The sequence below is a fragment of the Penicillium atrosanguineum genome (genome assembly GCF_028827265.1).
Source record: "Penicillium atrosanguineum strain IBT 20685 chromosome Unknown utg000005l_segment0_segment0, whole genome shotgun sequence".
Classification (NCBI taxonomy): Eukaryota; Fungi; Ascomycota; class Eurotiomycetes; order Eurotiales; family Aspergillaceae; genus Penicillium; species Penicillium atrosanguineum.
Window position 1 is genome coordinate 2243926 of NW_026623137.1, and position 23224 is coordinate 2267149.

The 23224-nt window shown below is 52.0% G+C and overlaps 8 protein-coding genes across 8 annotated transcripts; 3 read left to right on the plus strand and 5 right to left on the minus strand.

The window, feature by feature from the left end:
• Nucleotides 1-93: 93 nt before the first annotated feature.
• On the plus strand, nucleotides 94-990 carry N7443_007089 (uncharacterized protein; the record flags this gene model as incomplete). The annotated part of the gene is made up of 1 exon (XM_056887145.1): nucleotides 94-990. The coding sequence occupies one exon, from the start codon at nucleotides 94-96 to the stop codon at nucleotides 988-990; it is 897 nt and encodes a 298-aa protein (XP_056740794.1).
• Nucleotides 991-2254: 1264 nt separating this feature from the next.
• Nucleotides 2255-4247, minus strand: ilv3 (dihydroxy-acid dehydratase ILV3; the record flags this gene model as incomplete). The annotated part of the gene is made up of 4 exons (XM_056887146.1): nucleotides 2255-2496; nucleotides 2550-2581; nucleotides 2642-4105; nucleotides 4183-4247. 4 exons carry the CDS (start codon nucleotides 4245-4247, stop codon nucleotides 2255-2257), a joined length of 1803 nt encoding a protein of 600 aa, XP_056740795.1.
• A 684-nt stretch (nucleotides 4248-4931) lies between these two features.
• Nucleotides 4932-6899, minus strand: N7443_007091 (putative protein kinase; the record flags this gene model as incomplete). The annotated part of the gene is made up of 2 exons (XM_056887147.1): nucleotides 4932-5479; nucleotides 5537-6899. The coding sequence occupies 2 exons, from the start codon at nucleotides 6897-6899 to the stop codon at nucleotides 4932-4934; spliced, it is 1911 nt and encodes a 636-aa protein (XP_056740796.1).
• A 3615-nt stretch (nucleotides 6900-10514) lies between these two features.
• Nucleotides 10515-11509, minus strand: N7443_007092 (RIO-like kinase; the record flags this gene model as incomplete). Its single annotated transcript, XM_056887148.1, has 3 exons — nucleotides 10515-10818; nucleotides 10867-10954; nucleotides 10987-11509. 3 exons carry the CDS (start codon nucleotides 11507-11509, stop codon nucleotides 10515-10517), a joined length of 915 nt encoding a protein of 304 aa, XP_056740797.1.
• Nucleotides 11510-12017: 508 nt separating this feature from the next.
• N7443_007093 (translation initiation factor eIF-2B subunit family protein) lies at nucleotides 12018-13622 on the plus strand (the record flags this gene model as incomplete). The annotated part of the gene is made up of 2 exons (XM_056887149.1): nucleotides 12018-12136; nucleotides 12182-13622. The coding sequence occupies 2 exons, from the start codon at nucleotides 12018-12020 to the stop codon at nucleotides 13620-13622; spliced, it is 1560 nt and encodes a 519-aa protein (XP_056740798.1).
• A 253-nt stretch (nucleotides 13623-13875) lies between these two features.
• Nucleotides 13876-16796, minus strand: N7443_007094 (putative kinesin family protein (KlpA); the record flags this gene model as incomplete). The annotated part of the gene is given in 4 exon segments (XM_056887150.1): nucleotides 13876-14049; nucleotides 14099-15663; nucleotides 15711-16736; nucleotides 16748-16796. 4 exon segments carry the CDS (start codon nucleotides 16794-16796, stop codon nucleotides 13876-13878), a joined length of 2814 nt encoding a protein of 937 aa, XP_056740799.1.
• Nucleotides 16797-17377: 581 nt separating this feature from the next.
• On the plus strand, nucleotides 17378-19702 carry N7443_007095 (coronin; the record flags this gene model as incomplete). Its single annotated transcript, XM_056887151.1, has 9 exons — nucleotides 17378-17411; nucleotides 17462-17490; nucleotides 17547-17606; nucleotides 17675-17817; nucleotides 17870-17918; nucleotides 17970-18073; nucleotides 18124-18585; nucleotides 18636-19464; nucleotides 19523-19702. 9 exons carry the CDS (start codon nucleotides 17378-17380, stop codon nucleotides 19700-19702), a joined length of 1890 nt encoding a protein of 629 aa, XP_056740800.1.
• A 621-nt stretch (nucleotides 19703-20323) lies between these two features.
• N7443_007096 (RING finger protein) lies at nucleotides 20324-23198 on the minus strand (the record flags this gene model as incomplete). Its single annotated transcript, XM_056887152.1, has 7 exons — nucleotides 20324-20568; nucleotides 20761-21290; nucleotides 21339-22212; nucleotides 22263-22494; nucleotides 22549-22934; nucleotides 22992-23101; nucleotides 23155-23198. The coding sequence occupies 7 exons, from the start codon at nucleotides 23196-23198 to the stop codon at nucleotides 20324-20326; spliced, it is 2421 nt and encodes an 806-aa protein (XP_056740801.1).
• Nucleotides 23199-23224: the final 26 nt, after the last annotated feature.

Sequence of the window (23224 nt, forward strand, 5' to 3'; positions counted from 1 at the left end):
AGTGCCGAGCTTCGAGGCTCGACTATAAAAGACATGAACTCCCCCTTAAACCTTCCTCTTAAACCAGTTCCCTTTTTATTCTACTCTTATCAAATGGCATCGACTCCTAGACCTAGTCCCGAATCCGTCCACAGTCTTGTTAAAGACCGTGTTGCTCTTGTCACCGGCGCTGCCCGAGGCATCGGATTCGCAACAGCTGCTTTACTTGCGCAACACAACGCACGTGTAGTCCTCGTGGATCTACATGAAGAAGATCTGAAGAAGGCATGTGAGGCCATTGGGAAGCAGGCGACATGGCAAGTGTGCGACGTCAACGATTGGGACCAACAAGTGGCTTTATTTGAACACGTGAACAAAACACTTGGCTCTATCAGCCTGATGGTCTGCAATGCGGCCGTCAACCCGGAAATTGCTCTCCTGCAGGACCTGGACAAGGAGAAACATGCGCAGATGAAGTCTTCTGTCCGACACAATTACCTCGCGGATGAACGCAGCAGCATTAAAGGAGATACTCTTGAACGACCATCAACTGACCTCATCGATATCAATGTCAACTCGGTCATCTTTGGACTGAAATTGGGCATCTACCACATGAAACAGAACGGTGGGGGTCGCATTGTGGTCACTGGATCTGCCGCTTCCTACGTTCCAGTGGCTTCGCAGCCCTTGTATACAGCTAGCAAGCACGCTGTGCTGGGCTTGTGTCGTGCCACGTCTCAGATCAGCGAGGTGGTCGATGCGGGGATATCGATCTCTTGGGTCGCCCCTTGGTTGACATTGACATCCATGGTGGAGGGCCTTGAGGCCACAAGCAACCCTAACACCCTCAAGAGCTCACCGGAGGACGTTGCATGGGGTATTATTGCTGCTGCGGCTGCTAAAAAGCCTAATGGCAAGGGCTACTGGGTGCAAGGTCAGACGATCAGTGAAGTGGAAGCCGCTTACGGCGAACTCGCAGGGCGCTTGATTCTTCCAGAGAACCGGTTTTGAATAGAGTCGACGATAAACGCATTGGATCTTTTTATTGTTGTTTCTTGCTAGAAAATTAAAGAAAATATGAGTAACTTTATTCCTGAAATGTCTCGAGTCTACGATAATGTCGCAACCAGAACCTCTGCAACCTTTCAGCCTGCTACATATACCCTTCAAATAACATACCTCAACACTTCGACACAATCCACCATGGACCTTGGTTTGAATCCCAGTATGGAGGCTATCACCCTGATCCAGGAGCTACCTTGAACAATAGTACGTCTTGAGGCCTCGTCGATTTTTGAGTTCACTCCCACCTAGCCTTGAGGCCAAAACGGTGGGAAGGTATCGATTCGCAGTATGTGCAACATGATTCCCATAGCCAATAAAAAGGCCGCTATGTAGTGAAATCTGTTTTCGTTCAGGGCCTAGCACCATAGCCCCCTCGCCTCGGGAAGTTTACTAATGTATCATAACTGGTTAGTAAAGGTAACTAGTTAGTAAAGGTAGATACCTCGCCAACATACATATCTAGTGAGTCTCATATTTACTACTGCCCCTACGACAGGTAAATATGAGATTGCTTCTTTTCTGTGCCGCTGAGCCTGATGAGGTTATGTTAGAATTGTACAACAGTGAGTATAATATCGGCGGGAACGTCGCAAAGGAGGGAAGAAGTGCTTCCCTTGGCCAGGACCAGAGCATTCCTATTGAGTTTTAGTATGCCTAATTCAGCACTGCAACTGAGAGGCTGTTCATAACAAATCTCGCGATATCGTGCCATTGACCCATTCGGTGGAGATGGCACAGCGGTGCGCGGTTTTTGCTGTATTATGCAATCAAGTCGAAGCGGATCATGGATCATTGGCCATTTTGGCCAGCCATGGACTGAAAAATTCAAAGAAAGAGGTGAATTGAAAGACAACCGTTCCAACTTCTAGAAGCATGCGAGGGAGGCCATGAATGAGCCCGTGGATTTTTGTAGAGGTGCGTGGTAACGTTTGAAAAGAAAGATTGAATTGCTCAAAACAATTTATTGCTCCTTTACAATATACTATTCAAACATACCCATCCATACGTCCGGGAAACAACATTTTTGAGGGATTCCGCGTGTCATAAAAGTCCACAATTCGGGGGATACCGTATAAATCCCGCGTGATCTCGCTTACTCAGCACCCGCAAGGATACTTCCGTATAGCCTCAATATCTTCAAATTCCATCCGTGATGCATCTAAGCGATCTATTAGTGTCCGTTTTGCTATGAAAGCGTGTTTTTGGAACCCTACCCTTGTGACGCGTCTTGGACTTGACGCGCATACTTGCCAAGCGTTCCGCGCATAGTTAAGCCTGTCTCAGGAAGCTCGCCAGCATCCTTGCGCTTCTCCCAGGCCTTACGACGCTCAGCAACCTCGGTCTCGGGAACCTCGAGGTCAAGGACGCGTTTCTCAGCATCGATGGTGATCACGTCACCATCCTCGACAAGTCCAATGGGACCACCGGTGGCAGCCTCAGGAACGATATGGCCTATTCTTCATGTTAGTCTAGACACTGCAAGATTTCGGAATGGGTCACTCTACCAATAAGGAAACCATGGCTTCCACCCGAGAATCTGTGTAAGACGAATACGTCAGTATTTATCTCTAATTGCTTGGGAATGGGGAAAATTTACCGCCCGTCCGTGATCAATGCCACACTGTTTCCAAGCCCTGCGCCCATCAGGGCGGCCGATGGCTTAAGCATTTCTGGCATGCCGGGACCACCCTTGGGGCCAAGGTAGCGGAGAACAACAACAGTCTTTTCGTCCTTCTTAATCTCGTTGCGCTCGAGGGCAGCGATGAAGGAGTCCTCATCATCAAATACCCGAGCCTTGCCAGTGAAGCAAGTACCCTCCTTACCAGTGATCTTACCGACACTGCCACCGGGGGCGAGAGAGCCACGCAGGATCTGGATGTGACCGGTGCTCTTGATAGGGTTGGAGAAGGGACGGATGATCTTCTGGTCATCGGGGAAATCGGGAAGCTTCTCCAGATTCTGAGCCATGGTTTCACCAGTAACGGTCATACGGGAACCATCAATCAGGCCTTCTTTAAGGAGTAATTTCAGGAGAGACGGCGTACCGCCGATCTTAAACAAATCGGCTATGACAAATTTCCCAGACGGCTTCAAGTCGGCGAGGAAGGGAGTACGGTCAGAGACGGCCTGGAAGTCGTCGATGGTGAGCTTGATGCCAACGGAGTCGGCGATGGCGATTAAGTGGAGGACGGCGTTGGTAGAGCCACCGGTAATGTTGACGAGGACCATGGCGTCTTCAAAGGCCTGGCGGGTCAGGATATCGCGGGGACGGATGTCCTCGGCGAGCAGCCTCTTGATAGCACCTCCGGCAGCCAGACACTCGACATACTTAGCCTGAGAGTTGGCGGGGTTGGAGGATGAACCAGGGAGGGTCATACCCATGGTCTCAATGGCGGTGGCCATGGTGTTGGCAGTGTACATACCACCGCAGGCACCCTCGCCGGGACAGGCGTGACGGATGACGTCGAAGCGCTGCGGCTCGGTGATTTCCTTGGTCAAGAACTGACCATAGGCCTGGAAGGCGGAGACGATATCGATATCGGCGTTGTCCTGGGTAACGGCGCAGCCGGGCTTGATGGTACCACCATAAACCATGAGACTGGGGCGGTTGATACGACCCATGGCAATCAGGACACCGGGCATGTTCTTGTCACAGCCAGGAATACTGATGTTGGCATCGTACCATTGGCCACCCATGACAGTCTCAACGGAATCGGCAATCAGGTCACGACTCTGCAGGGAGTAGCGCATGCCGGAGGTGCCCATACTAATGGCGTCACTGACACCGACGGTGTTGAACTGGAAACCGATCAAGTCCTGGTCCTGGACACCCTGGCGCACCTTGTTGTTGAGGTCGAGCAAGTGCATGTTGCAGGGGTTACCGTTGAACCAGACGGACGAGATGCCGACCTGAGCCTTGTTCATGTCCTCTTCCTTGAGGCCGACGGCGTAAAGCATAGCCTGGGAGGCACCCTGGGCCTTAGGCTGGGTGATGTGACGCGAGACCTTGTTGAGAGCTCCATCCTTCTCGGCGCGGGGAACGGTAGACGAGAGTGTCCGACTGTAGAGAGCATCAGAGGTTAGCAAGCTGTAGGAGCTATTGAACGGGACGAGGTGCAATTGAATGGGATGACGCACGCGGTCGCAGACCGGGACAGGCTTCGGAGAGCCTTAGGCACACGGGCCCGTGTTTGGGAAAGCATGTTTATGGATCAATTGAGCAGAACCAAAACCACTGTGAATTGCAAAGGGAAGATCGCGGGGGCCGGGGTCAAGAAAAAGAGAAGCTTGAGTGCCCAGGTGCGTTGTCCGGACTTGTGCAGACCTCCCCGAGACCCGCTCACCGCCGCATCCAATCTCCGATCTGCAATTGTCATCGATCTGTTATGCTGAGCGATTTATGCGAGCTGGGCATAGGTACATTTTATGCTAATGCCCATAATTGCTTGCGCCTTACGATTTACGATTTACTTCTAAGGCTCAGTGTGTTTTTGACTGTTGGGCAAGTTGGTACCCCGGGAAAACATTTGAACGGCCGTGCTTGGCTCGTCCAAGTTCGTTCTAGACTACAGTGGACACCCTAGCGCATAAACTTGACTCAGACTTCAGCTTAGTCGTCTGAAGTCTACCTTGATTGTCATGTGTAGGTTTGAAATGGGTATAAATGTTGGTCTAGCCAGAATCGTCACAGTAAGAAAATAAAGATAAAAAATCCAGACGACCTCCACGGTGTCAAATGCCTCATCACAAAGAAGTACTAAAAAATAAGGTAGAAAGAAGGGTCATATGTATAAACAACAGTGGTCGTGGGGTAAAAGGGTAAAGGTAAATCAAAAACGTCAAAAACGTTGAGAAGAAAAAAGACTCACACAAGGGTGCCAGCCGCTCTATGGCACTTCCTTGTCGCCTCGTTTGAGGCCAGCAGGGACGTCAATGGCATTACAGACCCAAGACATGGCGGCAATCTCATCGAGTGACTTTCGCTTGGTGTTGCGCTTGAGGAGGCCTTCCACACAGTCGCGCGCTCCGTCCAGGCCTTGGCCCTTTTCGGGATCCCACTCTTCGTCTTCGTTGGCGTAGCGGTACCAACTCCATTCGCAACGGGCAATGCGATGCGGGGTGCGAGCGCGAAGTTTGGCTGGGTCACCACGAGTGCCGGGAAGGACGTCGAATGGTAGGCGGTTTTCCATGATGGCGTACAGTAGGACACCGAGGGCCCACGCGTCAGTAGCGCGACCATCATACGATTGTCCCATGAGAATCTCCGGAGCGGCATAATCTTCGCTTCCGCACCGGGTCTTCAACAGCGGGCTCTCCGGGGGTTCTGGGATGCGCCTTGATAGACCCAGATCGCTGAGAACGACCACCGCACGATCATAGGTATGCCAATCTGTCACTTCTTCCAGTGCATGAGAGGGCAAGGTGAGCAGAACGTCTGGCGAGTAAATTTAGCAACTTTTCTTGGATTCAAAGGTAAGAAGTCACTACTCACTCTCGAGTTTGATATCACGGTGTACAATGTATTGAGAATGAAGATAACGCACTGCATCAACCAACTCGGAGAAAATGCGTTGGATAAGGCCAGGAGAAGTCGGTCGAGTTCCGGAAGTCGCATACTCAAACAAGTCACCACCTGGACAAAAGTCCAAAACAAGCAGAGCACGCTTCTCGTCGCTGCCGAATGCCTTGAGTTGAACCAAAGATGGGTGATTCACTGCTTTCAAGATGTCGACTTCGCGTTTTAGTGAAACCTCCAGGCGTTCTTCGTCTGCACCCCCGGCTGGGCCATGTTCGATGATCTTGACAGCGACCAATTTCTGTGTGGCAGCTGGCGGGACAGCGAAGCCAGGGCCATCGATATCGGGGGACAACGGTGTCTGCACCGATTGCTCCACGCGGGCGGCCAGACAAACTCTACTAAATGTGCCTTGGCCGAGAACTCGCAGCTTTCGGTAGATCCGGGCTTGTTGGGTGCGGATTGACTTCACCGAATATATTTCATCGGAGGTCGAGAGCGGGACGGGATATTGAATGACTGGCTCGGCGTCGCTGTCCCCATAACAACTTCCACTGCTGCGAGGCGGACTTGGGGGACGAACAGTGGGCAAGGCGATACCTCGGTGTACGGCGAGGTATTGTTCTCGATGGAGGCCGGCCTGTTTCGAGTCGGTACTCGATGAGGGGACCATGCCAGGAGCACCGGCGCCGGAGACGGCAATCGGACGAGGAAGAGTTGTTCGGCCGGGCGGCGCATAGTCGCTGAGACTGCGGTTGCGCACGTGTTTGCTGGGTGAATCGTGACGAAGTCGACCCGGCACTGAATCATCTCCCATGCCTTCCAGCCCGTTGTATGTCTTGCCGCGGGAACGCGACACTGGCGGACCCAGCATCTGCGAAGAATCGCTCAGGCGCAAACTCGACGCGCTACGTGACGCCGTGGAAGATGTGCGAGACAGAGACGGCAATTCGCCGCGCCGCCACGGAGATGCTCCACCGATGGGTGATGGCAGAGGTGTGATATCGCCCATGGCATTCAGCTGGGGCGAAGACATAAAAGAGGCCGGTGATAACGAGCCGGCACTCGAGAGAGGCGGGGCGATCAGCGCGCGTAGGCTGGGAGTGCGCTGCAGAAAACTTCCAGAGGATACGCTGAGGGAGGCTAATGGGTCGGAATCGCGATGCGAGCTGGTCGGCCGAATACTGGGCAAGTCGGTTCGAATCTGCAGCGAGGGCAGTATCGGTGACGGCGCATTAAGTACAGAATGCGCATGGTCCACAGGCTCCATTTCCAGGTGTCTGAGGGCTTCGCCACGATTGAATGCGGTAGACCTTTCGGCCTCGGACGGGGACTGCATCGAGGAGCCGCAAGCGGAGGCGAGAACCTACGCGATTAGAGCAGATAAGAGTCGAGTCTCAACCTCCAGACCTAGGTCGGCCTTAGCGCGGGGGTAGTAAGACCCGTAGGTCAAAGGCCTTACAGTGAATGCACAGTGAGGCCAAATGAGTTGGGTTGGTGGTTGGAAAAGTTCAAATGTAAAAGAAATGACGATCGGAGAGAAACAACACAAGTCAGCTGACGGCCGGGCGGATGCGGGGGTGCGGGAGACCTAGATTCGGACTCGATGGGGGGTTGGTAATTTGGTTTCATTTTGGTTCTATATTTAGGATGGTGAATGCTGCAGACGCTTAATCGATGGCAAACCATCGCCGGTCGGTTCTGAAATGTGGTGGTACTCAACTACTGTAGACAGTATCACCGAAAGAAACCAGTCACGGCTGAAAGAGGGAAGCCGGTATCCCTATAAAGTGGGAGCGATGCCAATCTTCTGCAATACGAGCTCACATTTCCCGAGGGGTTCGCCGGCAAACAAGGATTGACGCGGTCTTGGTTTTGGTGAAGAACTCTGTTCCACTGTCGACCGACGCAGGGGCCAGCGCGCCTGTGCCAACCTACGGCAGTCGTGACTCAGTGGAATTTGACTAGCATTGTTGATCCGAGCTATTTCCTACTGGTTCATGGGTCCAGGTAGTCCCCGAAGTATTCCCCACTGAATACTTGGGCGTTGGGACCTTGGGAAGATATTCGTAGGCATATAGACGCTATGTGGCTGGCTAGGCTGTCAGCACCAGGGCAAAAGCTTTAGAACAGTGGCTGGGAACGAGTGCCGAGGCCGACTCCAATAATGTATAGTGTAGATGCAGAGTGGCTGGTGGACACATCACATATTTTCTACGCAGTATACCCCTCACTTGTCTATACTAGTTGGCCCACGAGATGCACAGATCGCCTTGACGCCCTCGGATCTATGAATAGAGCATGCAAGACTACGCAAATCACGTCGGGTGGCTGGAAACGTGCATCGAGGTTTGTGTGGCGGGACGAATAAGCATGGCCAAGACCCGCTAGGAGTGGGTCGATCGAGGCCTATCAATCTATCGAGACCGAGTTGCCTCTACCATGCTCGAAAGCTGTTGGAAAAAGTCGTCCATTTCAACAAACAACCTTTTTTTTTTAAACAGGTGGATACCTTAGATGAAGGGGGCAATTATTCATGGATCCATCAATAAAGGGCCTTTTCTTGCAGTACATGTTTCCTTACATGAACTTACCAATCGTCGGTAGCAGTGTTCCCTGCATAACTAGCGAAACTGCTTCCACGGGTGCATGATATGTATTTACAAAGCCGGGGGTCACTATGCTGTACACCATTCCTAAGGGCATGGATCCTCTTCCCAATGACACCATCCTTGGTGCCCTTCAAACCGTTCTGGACAAGCTGACCCGGGGTCCACCGAAGGATCACCTACTTCCTTCTCTTTAAATATATGTTATTCTGGCTATTGCCCGTTTTCTAGCAGGAAGCAAGCCCAGAGTGATATAACAACCATTGATACCATCTTCCTGGAGCAAGCGATGCCATTCTCGCATCATATTCATATCCGTCTTGGCACTTCGATACGCTGGTGTACTCTTATTCTTCCCATCGAAGTTGGTCTTTGGCCATCCCTTGGGATAGTATCTGTTCGCTGCAAAAGCCATGTTTTCTGTCCTAGCAAGTGTCGAAATTTCAGAAGTCCTGCAGAGGAGTCGCGGGCTGTGCCTTTCGAGGAAAGAGAGGCTAGACTGTTGAGGTCGTAACTTGAGTCTGACAGCCTTAACGTTTCAGAATGGTACCACATCTCGTGCTCTGCCATCCGCCAAGGTGTGACTTCGTCGGAGGCTAGTGTAATTAAACGGTCATGTCCAATATCAATATGATGTGGCAATAGCTTGCTGCTCGAGAACAGAAACTCTTTGGTAGCTCCGGGTCATCTATAGTCTCAAGATGAAACGAGTCACTCCGCGTAACTCCACCAGCTTCACAATATCGGAATCACTCAGTAGGATATCTTAGGCACCTGAGGACGTTTCCGCGATTGGGCCGTGAGATCTGAAACGCGAAAAGACTAGGAGATCTTTGGAGATCATGTGTGTATCGGAATGAACCAAACCAGATAAGATCAGCTTATGTGTACGACAACTCCCTGATCACTTTGTCCCCTTGTTCCCTTGTCCTCTTGTTCTATGCTTATAGTTTATCTTGTTTTACCCGACAAGCTACTAGCTCTGTGAATATGACAAAGGACAAAACAAAGTGGCGCATTTATTCACACACATATATAGATAGGTAAGACGAACCAAGAGGTTGAGATCCGTGAAAATAAACAAAGGCTAGAATCGTCGTTTTAAGACACCCACCCTATAAAGCACACGCAGCCCCTATATAGCTGATCCGAAGAAAGCCTATTTCGTGAAGTAATCAACACGAGATAAACCCACACTTAGTTCACCTCAAAATGTGCCAACTAATCTGGTACTATTACATTGGATGCAAGCATTTATCTCTTGCCTCGACTCAGCATTGTCCCGAAGCACAGCGAGGCGTCCCATGGCTCAAGCGAATTGACTGTGACGCAATGGAATTCACGGTCGATCCGAGACCCTTGGGGTCGACAAATTATACGAGGGATAGTGAGACAATCAAGAAGGTTGGAATATGCGGTAAGTGCTCGGTGAATTTGAAAGCGGAAATGGAGGCTGCATTTTGGAAGTTGCAGGTGAAGGCGATGGAAGAGGATTTGGTCGCTTTGGCGGAACTGAATAATGAAAGTACCTAGATGTTTTGGCTTGCATACAATCTAATACAATCTAACCATGTGATGCTAGTGATTGGGATAAAAATTGAATCAAATTTTTATTCAAACTTCTCATAGTAAATGCGCCATTGGTGGACCTGGGGCCTAGTTAGATTACCTGCGCTTTTCAGAGTCCTGGGCCAACGCTTCAATACGGCGAGAATATAGATCCATTAAATGTATAAGCGGGTCTCCAAAAACAACGCCACGTATCTCGGTATCAGTCGTTCCACACGCTTCGATTTCCTCGCTAGGAGGGAGTGGCGCGGGGTCACCAAGAATTGGTTTACGAACATCTGACCGACCATTCCTTTGACCACGGGGACATAGAAGAACAAGTCGGCCGGCGTTAGACAGGGTGCACGGAGGAACTTGCCAATAATGAGCGGGCCTTGACTTTTTTCTTGGGTCGAGAACAGACCATGCGGATCCTGGGGCCGGTGAAGCATAAAGATCCAGAAGAGAAAGGAAATATCCCTTGTCAGCGCGAGTGACAGGGTCACCTTCGTTGATAAATGCGAAGAATATTGACTTTGATCGTTTTGAGAGGACAGGGGCACCCAATGGCCGAAATGAGACAGGTGGAGCTCCGAAGGTAACACAATGGATGTGCTTAAAACACCCGCGTAGATGCGTAAGCTCTGACTTGACTTGAGGTGATTTGGAAAGCAAATGCAAATAGAGTAGACTGGCAACACTGCCACCTGCCGAGTGCCCTGTGATCAGAAGCGTATAAGACATGCGGCTTGGGTCTTCTTCTATAAGAGCTCGTAATCGTGCAGCCACGGGGGATATCATTTTCGAGCCACCGAGAGAAATCCGGCATGACAACAATTTGCTGGGTCATCGAGGAAGCCTGATGGTGAAACTGGCGCCGCATTGACATTCACGGCCCAGTCGAGGAAGCTCTGAGTGCCACGAATAGCAAAGACGATTGTGTTCATGTCGTCAATAGGCAGAGATTTGATTACCATGGCTTTTGTCCCTTGTCGCCAATCAGAGCTCACATATGAGTGCCGCTCTTGTCCACTGGGTTTATCATAGACACGTCGGGAATACTGAGCCGCAAGTCGAAGTAGAGGATAAGTCGCAGGGTAACTGGAACAAGGTCAGACAAATGTCGAATATTTTACTTGAAACACTCACAACTTCAGGGCTTGTAAATGTGGCGATAATCTTGAGTTTTCGTAGAGATAAACCTTGGAGAAATAATCCAATGACGCCGAAGGCTTCTCTTTCCAAAAGGGCCATGATGCAGTAACGTACGGAGCTCATTTTCTTTCCCGCAAAGCAACCCAGTATCAGTAAGGGTGATGACTTGATTGAAGAGCTCCGCAGTAGCCTCGTGCACATTCAAGCCGCCTCTCAGACTTCTCAAAACGAGATTCTCAAGATCCAAGATGGTCGCATTGGCCTTTCCTGTTGTATGCGATACGAAACTGGAAACGGATTGGGTTAGATTCGTATACGAAGCCCATGGTTTCTGGGTGGAATGGTGGACGGTCTGGTACGGGGATCCTCGTGCGACATAAGGGTGTGTTGCAGGTGGTGCGACCGGGGTGTGTCGTGGAGGCAACTGGAGTATGGATGCTGTTGCAGCATTTTGAGGTTGGCCATATGGCACTGGAGGATTCTGGGGTACTCTTTGAATTCCATGTACGGAGAATGCCGCCTCGGTGGTCATATAAAGCGGTTTCTGGACCTGCACATCGTTCGCAGTGCTGGGCTTGCCTCCGACCCACCTGTGAAGACGCCGGCGCCTCGGAGGATCGGATGCTCGGAAGGTCATCCCTCAGGCATGAGTAATGCCCTTGATAAAGGTGAGGCGTTGGGGAGGAAAGCCTGAATCGGGGGTGCCATAGTATGAAGAATGGAATGAGTAGTTCAGCCGAGGTAGGGTAGCCACATGCGCCAGTAGACTAAGACGCAGGGCTATGCAAGTCTTCCCAGTTGAGACGACATGCGCCACATTTCACATTGAAGCTGAACCCCGGCGCTGAGGATGTTGATAGGCGGAGATTGACGCACAGTTCCAATACTGTACATGTACAGTACATAGTCAACAAAAGGACGGACATTGGCTGGAATATACTCAAATTATGGTTCCTTAATATGAATACCTACTGTACATGAAGTAACAATTGGATACATATCCAGTGGTAGTTATGCGATCTTGGTCAAAAAAAGGGTTCAAGCCATGATGTACCGATGACGCCAGACGAACTTGAACAAATCCACGTGTATCTACTGCATCGCGGTCGCAGTCCTCTTCAACACACTCATGTGTACCTTGAACCATGGCAGCGCAGCAACCTGAGCTCCAGCAGAGATCTGTCGTATCTTCTTTCATTATCTCTCTACGGGGTAGCCCGCGTGTTGCCCTTTTTAGGCGCAGCGATTCTGTAAACACTTATCGGTAAACATTCCGGGGTCCTTCGAGAACTTGAGCTGATTACTATAGTCATCGCCTGGCACCTATATCGGGCACCATAGAGCCCCATGAATCCCCGGTTGCAGCAGCGTGGCGTGAGCTCAAAGAGGAGACCACCCTGACCGCCCGAGACATTGAACTATGGAGACATGGCAAATCGTATACATTCAGTGACCCCTCAATCAGGCGACAATGGACCATCTACCCATTCGCATTTCGACTCAAACATTCGGATGAGGGTGGTCGAGGCGAAGAAGCTATCAAAATCGACTGGGAACACGATGGCTGGGAATGGTTTGACCTTCGAGACATACAAGGAGACGAATTCGGTGTGCCGCGCTTAGCGGACAGTTTGCATCGTGTCTGGTTCGAGGCAGAAATGAGTGGGGAGGCGAGTCAAGCGCTCCGATCTGGTCTCCAGCAGCTCAAGAATGACCATCGAAGCGGATCGCATGAGTTGACCACCATCGCATTGACGGGGTACCGGGATGTATTGGTGCATCTGCGGGATGATTCAAACTGGTGGCGGACTGCTCGCATGGCCGCATGGCACATGTGCAAAAACGGCCGTGAAAGTATGTCATCTGCGACACAGAATGCTTTTCTAGCTGTCTTGAGTGATCTGGAAAAGCTGGCTGGCTCCGGGTTGGACAACGGCTCCGCATGGGATTATGCCCTGGATGTGGTGGATTCCCACCTGGAGAAAAGACGTGCAATGCCGGCTCGCGTAAGAGACTCATTTACAGCATATCTTAACACCACATTCATGCAAATGGCAGAATCGCAGTCTACACTTACGATTCTCACTCTTTCGGCCAGCTCAACGATTCGGGATAGCATTCTGGATGCATTTGCATCTCTGTCGATCTCAAACTTAGATATACGCATTCTAGAATCCCGACCGCTCTTCGAAGGTGCAAGTATGGCATCTTCATTGGTTTCAGAGTTCCAGACCAGGTTCTCGTCTCGACTAGACCGTCATCTCAGACTGGCAGTGTATACGGACGCTTCCGCTGCCATCGCTGCTGACGGTGTGGACTTTGTGCTACTTGGAGCAGATTGCATATCGAGCGAGGGATGGATCAGCAACAAGACGGGATCTTTGCCAGCTGTTCTGGCCGCAAGATACGCCAGTCCGAGTGTAAAGGTCCTGGTATTCAGTCAATTGGAGAAGGTGGCTGAGCCGGGGTCTCAAGAAGACCATAATGCCGAGAACAACGATCCTGTGGAACTCATGACTCCCTGGCTCGGAAGCGACGTCAAAGGCTTAGGGATTCTCCAAAAGCAAATGGATACCCCTCCAGATACGAGCAATTGTGTGGTTGAGGTCAAGAACATCTACTTCGAATGGGTCCCTGTCAATCTCATTGATCGATACGTCTGTGAGGAGGGTACTGTCTCTCGGAAGGACATCAAGGCTAAGGCATATCAAGTGAAGGAGAAGGCAGATAGATACCTAGGATCTCTGTAACTTTCAATCTACATGACATGGCAAAAGTATCGACACTCCCAACCCAATAGCAGGAACGAAGGTTAATTGAATTCTGCACTATGCAATGTCCATAAATAAATCACACGCCGAAGACCGATCATAAAGGCTTAATGGAAAACTTCATAAACCCAACGCAAACGCCGAGGGGGACCAGGTAGAGGACAGGATCATTAAAAGACCTCCACCTTTTCAACCCCAAAGAATTATGTGCAGAAGAGAGGTATCATCATATTCAGTCGCGAACGCGCGCCTGTTTCTTCGCTGTCCCGATATGTGTCAGGGACACTTTGGTCGCGAATTTCAGACTCGTCAGGGTCTCCGACAAGTGGGCCTGGAGTGGGCTGACCATGACGAACATCAGGGTCTTGGAATTGCCACCCAGGGAGAATTGGAGGAGGTAAGTGAGCTGCATAAGGATTAGCAAGTGTTACGGCGAAAGGAGTGATCTAAAATACCTTGCTGTTGCGGTACGGGATGTGGCCTCCCTCCTTGCCCTGACCCAGAGCGGCAATCACATCTCCAAGGGAGCTGAGACTACGGTTGATGTTCTGAGTCTCCTTGAGGCGCTCGCCAGTCGCTTGACTGTGGCTCAGACGTTCACTTCCAGCCAGATCAACCAGGTTGAGAGTGCCTTCGCTGCGTTCGCCGGTAATGTGGTTCTCGCCGATCAGCTTGAGGATAAAAACGGAGTGTGATCGAGATGAGCGCTCGTTCGCCTTGGTAGCAGCCACCGAACGGTTCGCATCCGCGTTCTTGAGAATAGATTTGACCATCTCCGGAGAGTCCAATTCAACGGTGTTGATGTCGGTAATGATGGTCTTACCGCGCTGCATATCATGACGAATCTCATGCTTCTTCTTGTCTATTTCATCAGGGTTGCCTAGAAGGTCGTTCACGTTCTCGTTATAAACCTCGACGAAGTTACCCGTCATCTTGTACCGCCATCCCTTCTCTTCCAGACTCTGGGCAGTCTCGTAGATTTGATGAACGGCAAGAGGAATCATGCCGTCTCGGGAGGACATGGTATGTGTTTTACCACTACCAGTCTGTCCATAGCAGAAGATACAAACGTTATAGCCATCCAATGCGCTCTGAACGAGCTGGCTGATCTCGTCAAAGACATCGGTGTTCTGGGCCGAGGGGCCGAACACTCGATCGAAAGAGAAGGTGTTATTCTTGCGGCTGACGCTGCCGAGGCTATTCTTCTCCTCCGGGCCCATGACGTTGATCTCCTTGGCTTCTTCAGACTCATCGGGGTACTGCATTGGGGCAATCTCAGAGGCCGGTTCACTCTTCAGAGACGGGCGAACACGACAGAAAACTCGAATGTTTCCTTTCAATTCCTGAACTTGGTTGTGAAGCTTGCGACGCATGGTCTCCTCCCTGCGAAGCTTTTCCTTGGTTGCTTCGGTCTCGGCCAGGGCGTTCATCATCTCCTGGTTGCAGCGTTCAAAGGCCTGAGATTGCTCCTCTCTTCCACCCTCGAGGAACTCGATACGAGCCTTGAGGGCTCGGATGGTGGATTCTAATGTCACGCCGTTGCTGCCAGCGGTATCAAGGTTATGTCGTAGTTCATGCGTGGTCTTTCGCTCACGGTCCAAGTCAGCTTTCAGGGATGCAAGCTGATTGTTCATCATGGTAATCTCGCGATCCTTTCTTTCCAATTCGATCTCGGCCTTTTGGGTGTCCAGCACAGACTTCGAAGTAAGCTGCCCGAGCTCTCGAATTCTCATGGCTTTTTCATTTTCGATCTCGCTTTCAAATTTGCGCCTCAATTGTTCGAGCTCGTCTTGTTGGCGAGCTTTCAGCACTTCCAACTCTTTCCTGCTATTCTGGCTCGCAGACTCCATCTCAATGCGTTGACGCCGGTCGAGATCGTCTATAGCAATTTCCTGTTCACGTCTAGCATCCTTCAATGCAGCCTCTGCGATATTCAACTGGTTCTTTAAGGCATCTGTCTCGTAGCGGAGAGACGCATTGGCATCGGTCAGTTTGTCGCGAGCGTTTTCCAGGTCGTTGACTGCAAGAATTAGTAAGGGCAACTTGCTTCTCAGTAAAGAGACTTACTTCTTGATTTGTAGAGCTCAACGGTCTCCTTCAGACCAGAGCTGTGCTGACCTTGCTCATTCATTTTGGCCATTAATGTGTTCATGATCTGTTCCATGTCACTTTCTTTGCGTTCTTGATTCCACTCGGTACCTGGAAATTGGTCAAAAATCTTGCTTGTAGGACTATCGCTGAGAAAAAGAGGGACTGGGGGCTTTTCCGGCGTTGAAGCGGGTAAATATGAAGGGGTTCTGCGAGGCCTAGTTGGGTTGAGAATGGGGATACTACTTTGCCGCACTGGTCTCGCAGGGGTAGATGCTTTGGGGTTCAATTTCTTAGGATGAGGGAAAGATGGGTTGCCCTCCAGGCCTTGGGGGTGTCGCGGCAAAGCGCTATTCAGTGGGTCTGCATATCTACCAGGGGCTTCTTTGGGCACCCGCTGGCGTGCTTCATTCCATGATATGGCCCGGTGCAGATCATTGGGGTTTCCAATGGGGAGAGAAGATCGGGTGGGAGAAGAAGGAAGTGATTGCATACCCTTTCGTTTTCCAAGAACACTGGCACCATCTTCAGCGTGGGTATCTAGTGAGGTAGCGGGGCGCTGGATGGATGCGCCAGGGGTCTTGCGACCGCTGAGGGACGAGTTGGGGCGAGACATGGCGGACGCTGGGCGACTGCCGTAGCCCATGGTGTTGGAAAAGCCGCCATTGGTCGCGCGAGAAGTTGTCGAGCCGACTCGGGTCGTGGACGAAGCGAATGAGTTGCCACGAGTGCGCGCATTAGTTGCGCCGGCGGGCTGGCGGCAGACGGATGCTGATTTCTTGGGTTCGGGGGCATTTGTAGGTTTGGGACGAGTAGCTGCGAGCATGGTCAGTATACCTTTCGTCACAACTTCGAGTGATGGTCCCGTACGAGACAGACTGCCTTTATTGGCGATTGAGCCCGGTGGGAGGATGCCGGACCGAGAGTTGGTGGTCGCTGGGTTCATCTCGCGCAGGCCGGGATGGGGGATGCGCGATCGAGTCGAGGCACGGGATTGAGTCTGCGCTATCAGTAACGGGATGCGCCAGCGGGGAAGATGTCAGGATTGTTTACATTCTCGTCCATGTTGGGAGTCGTGGGTCGCCAGGTCACGGAATAGAGTACTCGGGCGAGGAGGCCGAACTCTCGTCCAGCCACGATTCAAGTCAATTAAAGGATGGATGCGATGGGCATCTGTGAGCTGAGAGCATCTGAGTATGAGGAGCACCGGTTTCTCCAGAGACGAGCAATAAACAAACGCTGACTCAGCACCCTGGGACTAATGGTACTGTAATTGGTATTGGTATTACCGTATTTGTGAGCTTTTTACCTGGCACGTGACCTCTTCCATGCAGTTGCGCGGGGTTCGTGTTGATCCCCGTTGCTGTGTTGCGGTGCTGCGGTGTTACCTGTTGTGTTGATTATTTTGATTGTGTATACTCCCGATCATCCTTCAACCCAATTGTCTTTTCTCGTGGAAGTATCAGTCTAATTGACCGGGATTCCCCATTCCAAACCGTCACCGTCGAATCGCAGACTCCACCAGGCCCACTCGAAACACCAGTTCCCGCATTCCCTAATTGCTTGAGAGGGCAGCTGGATCTCATCTCTCATCCTCTCCTCCTAAGCTCTCCTGTTTCAACTTCATTTCCCTGCAGCTTGGAAACATGTCCGGGCGATTTGTGCGTTCCTCCAAGTACCGTAAGTGATTCCTCCCTTCCTCTACAAACTCTCCGCTGACATCCTGGAAGGCCACGTCTTCGGGCGTTCGACGAGAAAGGTATCATTCACTGCTGGAAGCCTTTGCTACGCCTTCTCCTTTAACACAGTCCTTAGGAACAATGCTATGATAACCTTCGCGTCTCCAGAAACGCCTGGGATACCAACCTGATCAAGGTCCGTCCGTTGCGCCACCGCCCCTGACCTCATCGCAACGGCGCTTGGTCTGACAATTCACGATTTAGGTTAATCCGAAACACCTTGCAGTCAATTGGGAAGCTGGTGGCGGCGGTGCTTTCGCTGTCATTCCCCTTGAGGAGCGTGGCAAGCTTCCGGAGCGCATCCCTCTGTTTCGAGGTCACACCGCAGTCGTACTCGACACCGACTGGTAAGGAGATCTACCGGGGTTGGAGTTGCGCATGACGGCTCACACATCATAGGAATCCTTTCAATGATGATCTGATTGCCTCGGGTTCCGACGACGGCAAGGTAGACACTGGATATCTGAGACAATGAATGAATGCTGCTGACCAGGCTTAGGTCTTCCTCTGGCGGGTTCCGGAGAACTTTACTGTGCGCCCCGATGTTGAAGCCGATGATATTCAGGACATTGCCCCTGTTGGCAAGCTGAGTGGTCACCCTAAGTGAGAATGTCCCTCCCCACGCGACGTGCAGAACTAATAGCTCCCTGCAGGAAAGTTGGCCACGTGCTCTTCAACCCCGCGGCCGAAAACGTGCTGGCAACGGCCTCGGGCGACTATACTGTGAAGATCTGGGATATTGAGGCTGGTGCGCCTAAGCTGACTCTCAACGTCGGCGACATTGTGCAATCCCAGTCGTGGAGTGGCAACGGCTCCTTGCTGGTCACCACCTCGCGTGACAAGAAGCTTCGCATTTGGGACGTTCGTCAGGAGCGCCCCGCCCACGAATCGAATGGACACTCGGGAGCCAAGAACAGCCGTGCTATCTGGCTTGGTGAACGCGACCGGATCGCGACTACTGGTTTCTCTAAGATGAGTGACCGTCAGCTGGCCCTATGGGATATCCGGGCTGCCCGTGAGCCCATGAGTGGCTTCAAGACCCTGGACTCCGGTTCGGGTGTCTGCATGCCCTTCTGGGACGAGGGTAACAGCTGCTTGTACCTGGCTGGACGAGGGTGAGTATTCTCCCAGCGTGGAACTGACCGACATTTCTAACTCTTCATAGTGATGGAAACATCCGATACTTTGAGGTCGTGAACGATAAGTTCGAATTCCTGTCCGAGTACAAGTCTGCCGACCCGCAGCGTGGTATCGCATTCATGCCCAAGCGCGGTGTGAATATGCACGAAAACGAAATTGCTCGTGCATACAAGACTATTAACGACGGCTACATTGAACCTGTTTCATTCATTGTGCCCCGTCGCTCCGACAACTTCCAGGACGACATCTACCCGCCCACTCTCGGACTGACCCCTGCCATGAGCTCGTCCGAGTGGTTGGACGGTAAGGAGGCCATCCCGCCTAAGATCTCCATGGCCAGCTTGTTCGACGGCCAAGGCCTTAAGGAGATTGAGGGTGTCCAGGAAAAGCCTACCACCACTATTGATGCTTCCGAGCCCAACCCTGCTGCTGAGCCTGTGGCCAATAAGCCCGAGCCTGTTGCTGAGCCTGTGGCCAAGAAGCCCGAGCTTGCTGTTGCGAAGCCCGCCCCTGAGCCTGTTCCCGAGCCCACCCCGGTTGCTCGTCCTGCCCCATCCATGAAGGAGCAGGGTGGTGCCATGGCCGCCATGGTGAACAAGTTTGCCGACGATGAAGAGGGGGCCGAGTCTTCAGACGATGATTCCAGCTTCGAGGAAGTTCCCAAGCCTGTTGAGCGTGCTCGCTCGACTGTCACCGAGTCTGCTTCTCCCAGAGTCAGCAGCCCTCTGCGGCCAAAGGAGACCGAGGACAAGCCCGAGCCCAAGGCCGAACCTAAGTCTGAACCTAAGCCTGAACCCAAGGCCGAACCTAAGCCTCAACCTAAGCCTGAACCTAAACCTGAACCCCGTTCAATTGTAAGTTCCAGTTCCTCCGTCATGACACCTGTGATCTCGACCATTCTAACAGTTTCAGACTCCCATCACTTCGTCCCCTACCGCCAGCGAGTCTAGCCTGTCTACTAGCGCCGTCCACCGCGAGATCGAGGAAATCAAGAACCTGATCGCCGAGCAGACCAAGACGATTGCGTCGCAGTCCAAGCAGATGCAGAGCTTGACCTCCGAGATCGAGTCGTTGAAGAGCAAATTGAACTAAGTTTTGTCCGATAACCCTGGACTGGAGTGTAAGGTTTGCAGCGAGTACTGTGGCGAGGTTTTGTTGTTCAGCGTCGTGGGCTTGGATTTCGTCCTTGATTGTCGACGTACATGATGCACAACTGCATGTTGATACGCGGTCTTGTTTTTTAGCGCATTTGTGAATACATTGAACTTCAAAAGTAATTATCCTCAGTACTTCGAGTTTTTCTAGTGTGGGCTCCTAAATAAATGGGCCTGGAAAGGGCCCGCTCGTTGTGTGAAATATATTTATCGCGCCATTCAACAAGCGTACATCTTTACATTTCATCCATACGTAATTCCTTTACAATTTTGGAAGTTCCCGAAAGCTCAAACAATGAGTAGTCCACCAATGGTGTACTCAAGAAACAATTGACCATGTTTTGATTGGTATCGCAAGTCCTAGGTCAATCCATTTGACGTCCGGTCTATCAGCTCCTACTAGTATCTTGGTATCTACTTAACAAACCACCATCCTTCCCTCATTAAATAATAACATGCAAGAAGTTAAAAAGTGGGAGACCTCCAGCAAGAACCTTGAAATGCTTGACGCCGCCTGTGCCATGAATTTTTTTTTTTTTTTTTTGGAAAGCCTTCAAATCTAAAGCTCATCCTCGTACTTGAAGTTGACAGGACGGCCACCTACCATGCGCTCCGGTCGAGTATCGCGACGACTCGATTTGCTTGGTTTGGTTCCTCGGTTCTGTTGCTCGCGCAGCATGCGCTCGCGATTACGGGCTTCGCGTTCCAATGTATAGGGGTCCTTTTCTGCTTCCGGGGCTTTGGGCTTTGGGAGGTCTGGGTATTCGTCCGGTGAGCGCTTTACGCGGCGGGATTGGGGACGGGCTTGGTCGGTTGGAGACATGGATCGGTCACGACGGGATCGTTTGCGGTCTCGTTCTCGGTCTTTACCTCGTCCGCGTCGGTCTCTGTCTCGACCATGATCACGGTCATGCGAGCGATCTCTGTCACGACGATCACGATCACGATCTCGTTCGCGGTCCCGGTCTCGGCGTCTCGCGTCCCGAGGCCTATCACGATCGTCCTCGCGGCGGATTGGTCGGTCCTTGCCAGATCGACGACTGCTGATACGGCCAGTGAGGTCACCGGCTTCAGAAGGTGTCTTGCGGCCATTGGCTTCGTTCTCGTCTTTGATCACAGTTACTCGGTCTGAGTTGCCTTCGCCATTCCTGCTGGGGCCATTCCTGCTGGGGCTGCGGCTGCGGCTATGGCCGTGGCGACGGGATCTGTGTGAACGGTGGTTATCCCGTCGGTCTCGATCACCTTCGCGGTGTCGGGACCGCGAGGGTCGACGTGAAGAAACACGGGATTGGGAGCGAGAGCGGCGGTCATCAAGACGACTTACACGGTCGTGATCGGCGCGCCTCACGTCTTGCTTTCGGCTGTTTTCCCTGTCCCCGTCGATGCCGTTGGCTACAGGTGAACGAGGACGAGATGCCCGACTCTGTGAAGGGGAGCGAGATCGGGATCCTGTTCGCGGAGGTTGAGATTGCGCTTTTGAAGGAGATCGAGGTTCTGTTGAGTCCTTAGGGGTTTCAGATACACCACTGTACATCATTAGCATATATCTCTCACCATGATGAACGGCATCCTACCTTTGATGTCCTGGGGTACTACTCCCTCTTGAGCCTCGTGCTTGATGGAAACCTCCGCGCTGCCGGAAGACGCTGGTATTGGGCAGACCCTGACGCATCGCGCGGGGTGCAGCCGGTGCACCTTCGACGCCGAGGCCGCGAGGCTGTTGCATCTGGGGCTGTTGCATCTGGGGCTGGTACGAACCAGCCGGCCCACCCCAGTACCCACGCCCAGAGCCTCGCATGTATCCGCCGCGTCCATACCCTGGGCCCATAGGACCCTGGAAGCCATTCATACCGGCAGACATCGATTGATCAAGACTGTCAATAGTTGGAATCCCCTGAAGTTGCTGTCCGTTGGTATCACCTGAAATTTGATCTGCATTCGTATCTGTGTTGCCATCTGGAGTGTTCTCCGATACGTGTTCTGCACCACTTTCGTTCACTTGCTCAGAGGCGTCAGTACCAGCGGGCATTCCATCGGTTCCTTCATTAGAAATGGCTTGATTAGAAAACGGCTGGTTAGCTGGACCTGCGAAACCACCTCTGCCAGGCCCAAAGTAGCCGCGTCCACGACCGCGGTAACCACCACGGCCATAACCAGATCCATAGCCAGAACCAGACTGGAAGTCGGGGTTAGAATGGTAAGACATATTAGACCCGCCAAATGCACCTCCATACGGAGGGCCCGTGCCATTTGCGAAAGCATTTGGATTGAATTTATCTTGGCCGCCTTGCCACATGTTCTGCTGGGAGCCGTCCCATCCTAAGGATCCATACATGCCCTGCCCGTTGAAATTCATCCCCATGTTCATGCCCATACCAGTCATGTTCATTCCGTAGTCTCCGAACATCCCCTGATTTGCGGCCATTGGGTCCATCGTCATGGGCATGCCTGAAATGAGTTAGTCCATGATCGTTTGGAGGAGTTTTCAATGAACGTACCCATCGGATTCGGAAAATTGAACATGCCATTCCCCATGAATGAGTTCATTGGGTTTCCATTCCAGCCCATGGGGAAGCCCCCGGGCCCCATGTTCATCATGTTCGTTCCGGTTTGCTGAGCCGGGTCCTGGGCAGACGGAGGAATTTCATCCTCGACAGCAGCGTCTCCATTGACCAACTTTGCGCCGGCTTCGGTGCTGGCAGCCTCCGGGACACCACAGTTGGGTTCGGGCTGGACCATACGTTAGTGACAAACTCGAGAACAAGCAACCTGATCTTGAAGTACCTCTGCCATGAGTTCTGTCATAGGTTCCCCCGATTCAACAGTATTCCCGTTTGATTGATTCTCTACCAATGTGACCGTGGCTGGGACTTCCGGTGCAGACTCGTCCGTCTTGGTCTCGATTGGTGGAGCCTCGGCATTCTCAGCCGGGGTGGCCTCAGCGGGCGTTTTTTCGACGGGAGTTTTGGCGGGAATCTGCTCACTCTCTGCAGGAGTGGGAATCGTGGGAGTGAGAGGTGTTGCGGATTGGCGTTCCTTCTCGCGCTTTTTCTCCTCCGTCCGAAGGAAAGCCTTGAGGGTCGTGCGCAGAGCTTTGTTGGGTTTACAAAGATCAGGAGACACAGGAGTATGCGCACAGACGGGACAGGTATCAGTGAGGGATGGTTGGCCTAATGGGCATCCAGTCAGTCGTGTGTTGTCAGTGGTGTGGAAAAGTGGCGTCATACAAGTCTCGCAGATTGACTGGTCGCAGCAAGGGAGGCGAAAGGCGTTCACGGCCAGCTTGCTGCAGATGGCACATCGTAGCTTGAAGGGAATTTCATCCGGGGATAGAGTGCTAGCAGTCGATATTGATTAGTCCGGGTCGCAAAGCACCAGCATGGAACATACCTGACGATGTCCATGAGACCCGCCGGCGGATCCGCCGCAGCCATGGCTGGAACAGGTAATTTGGCTGCTC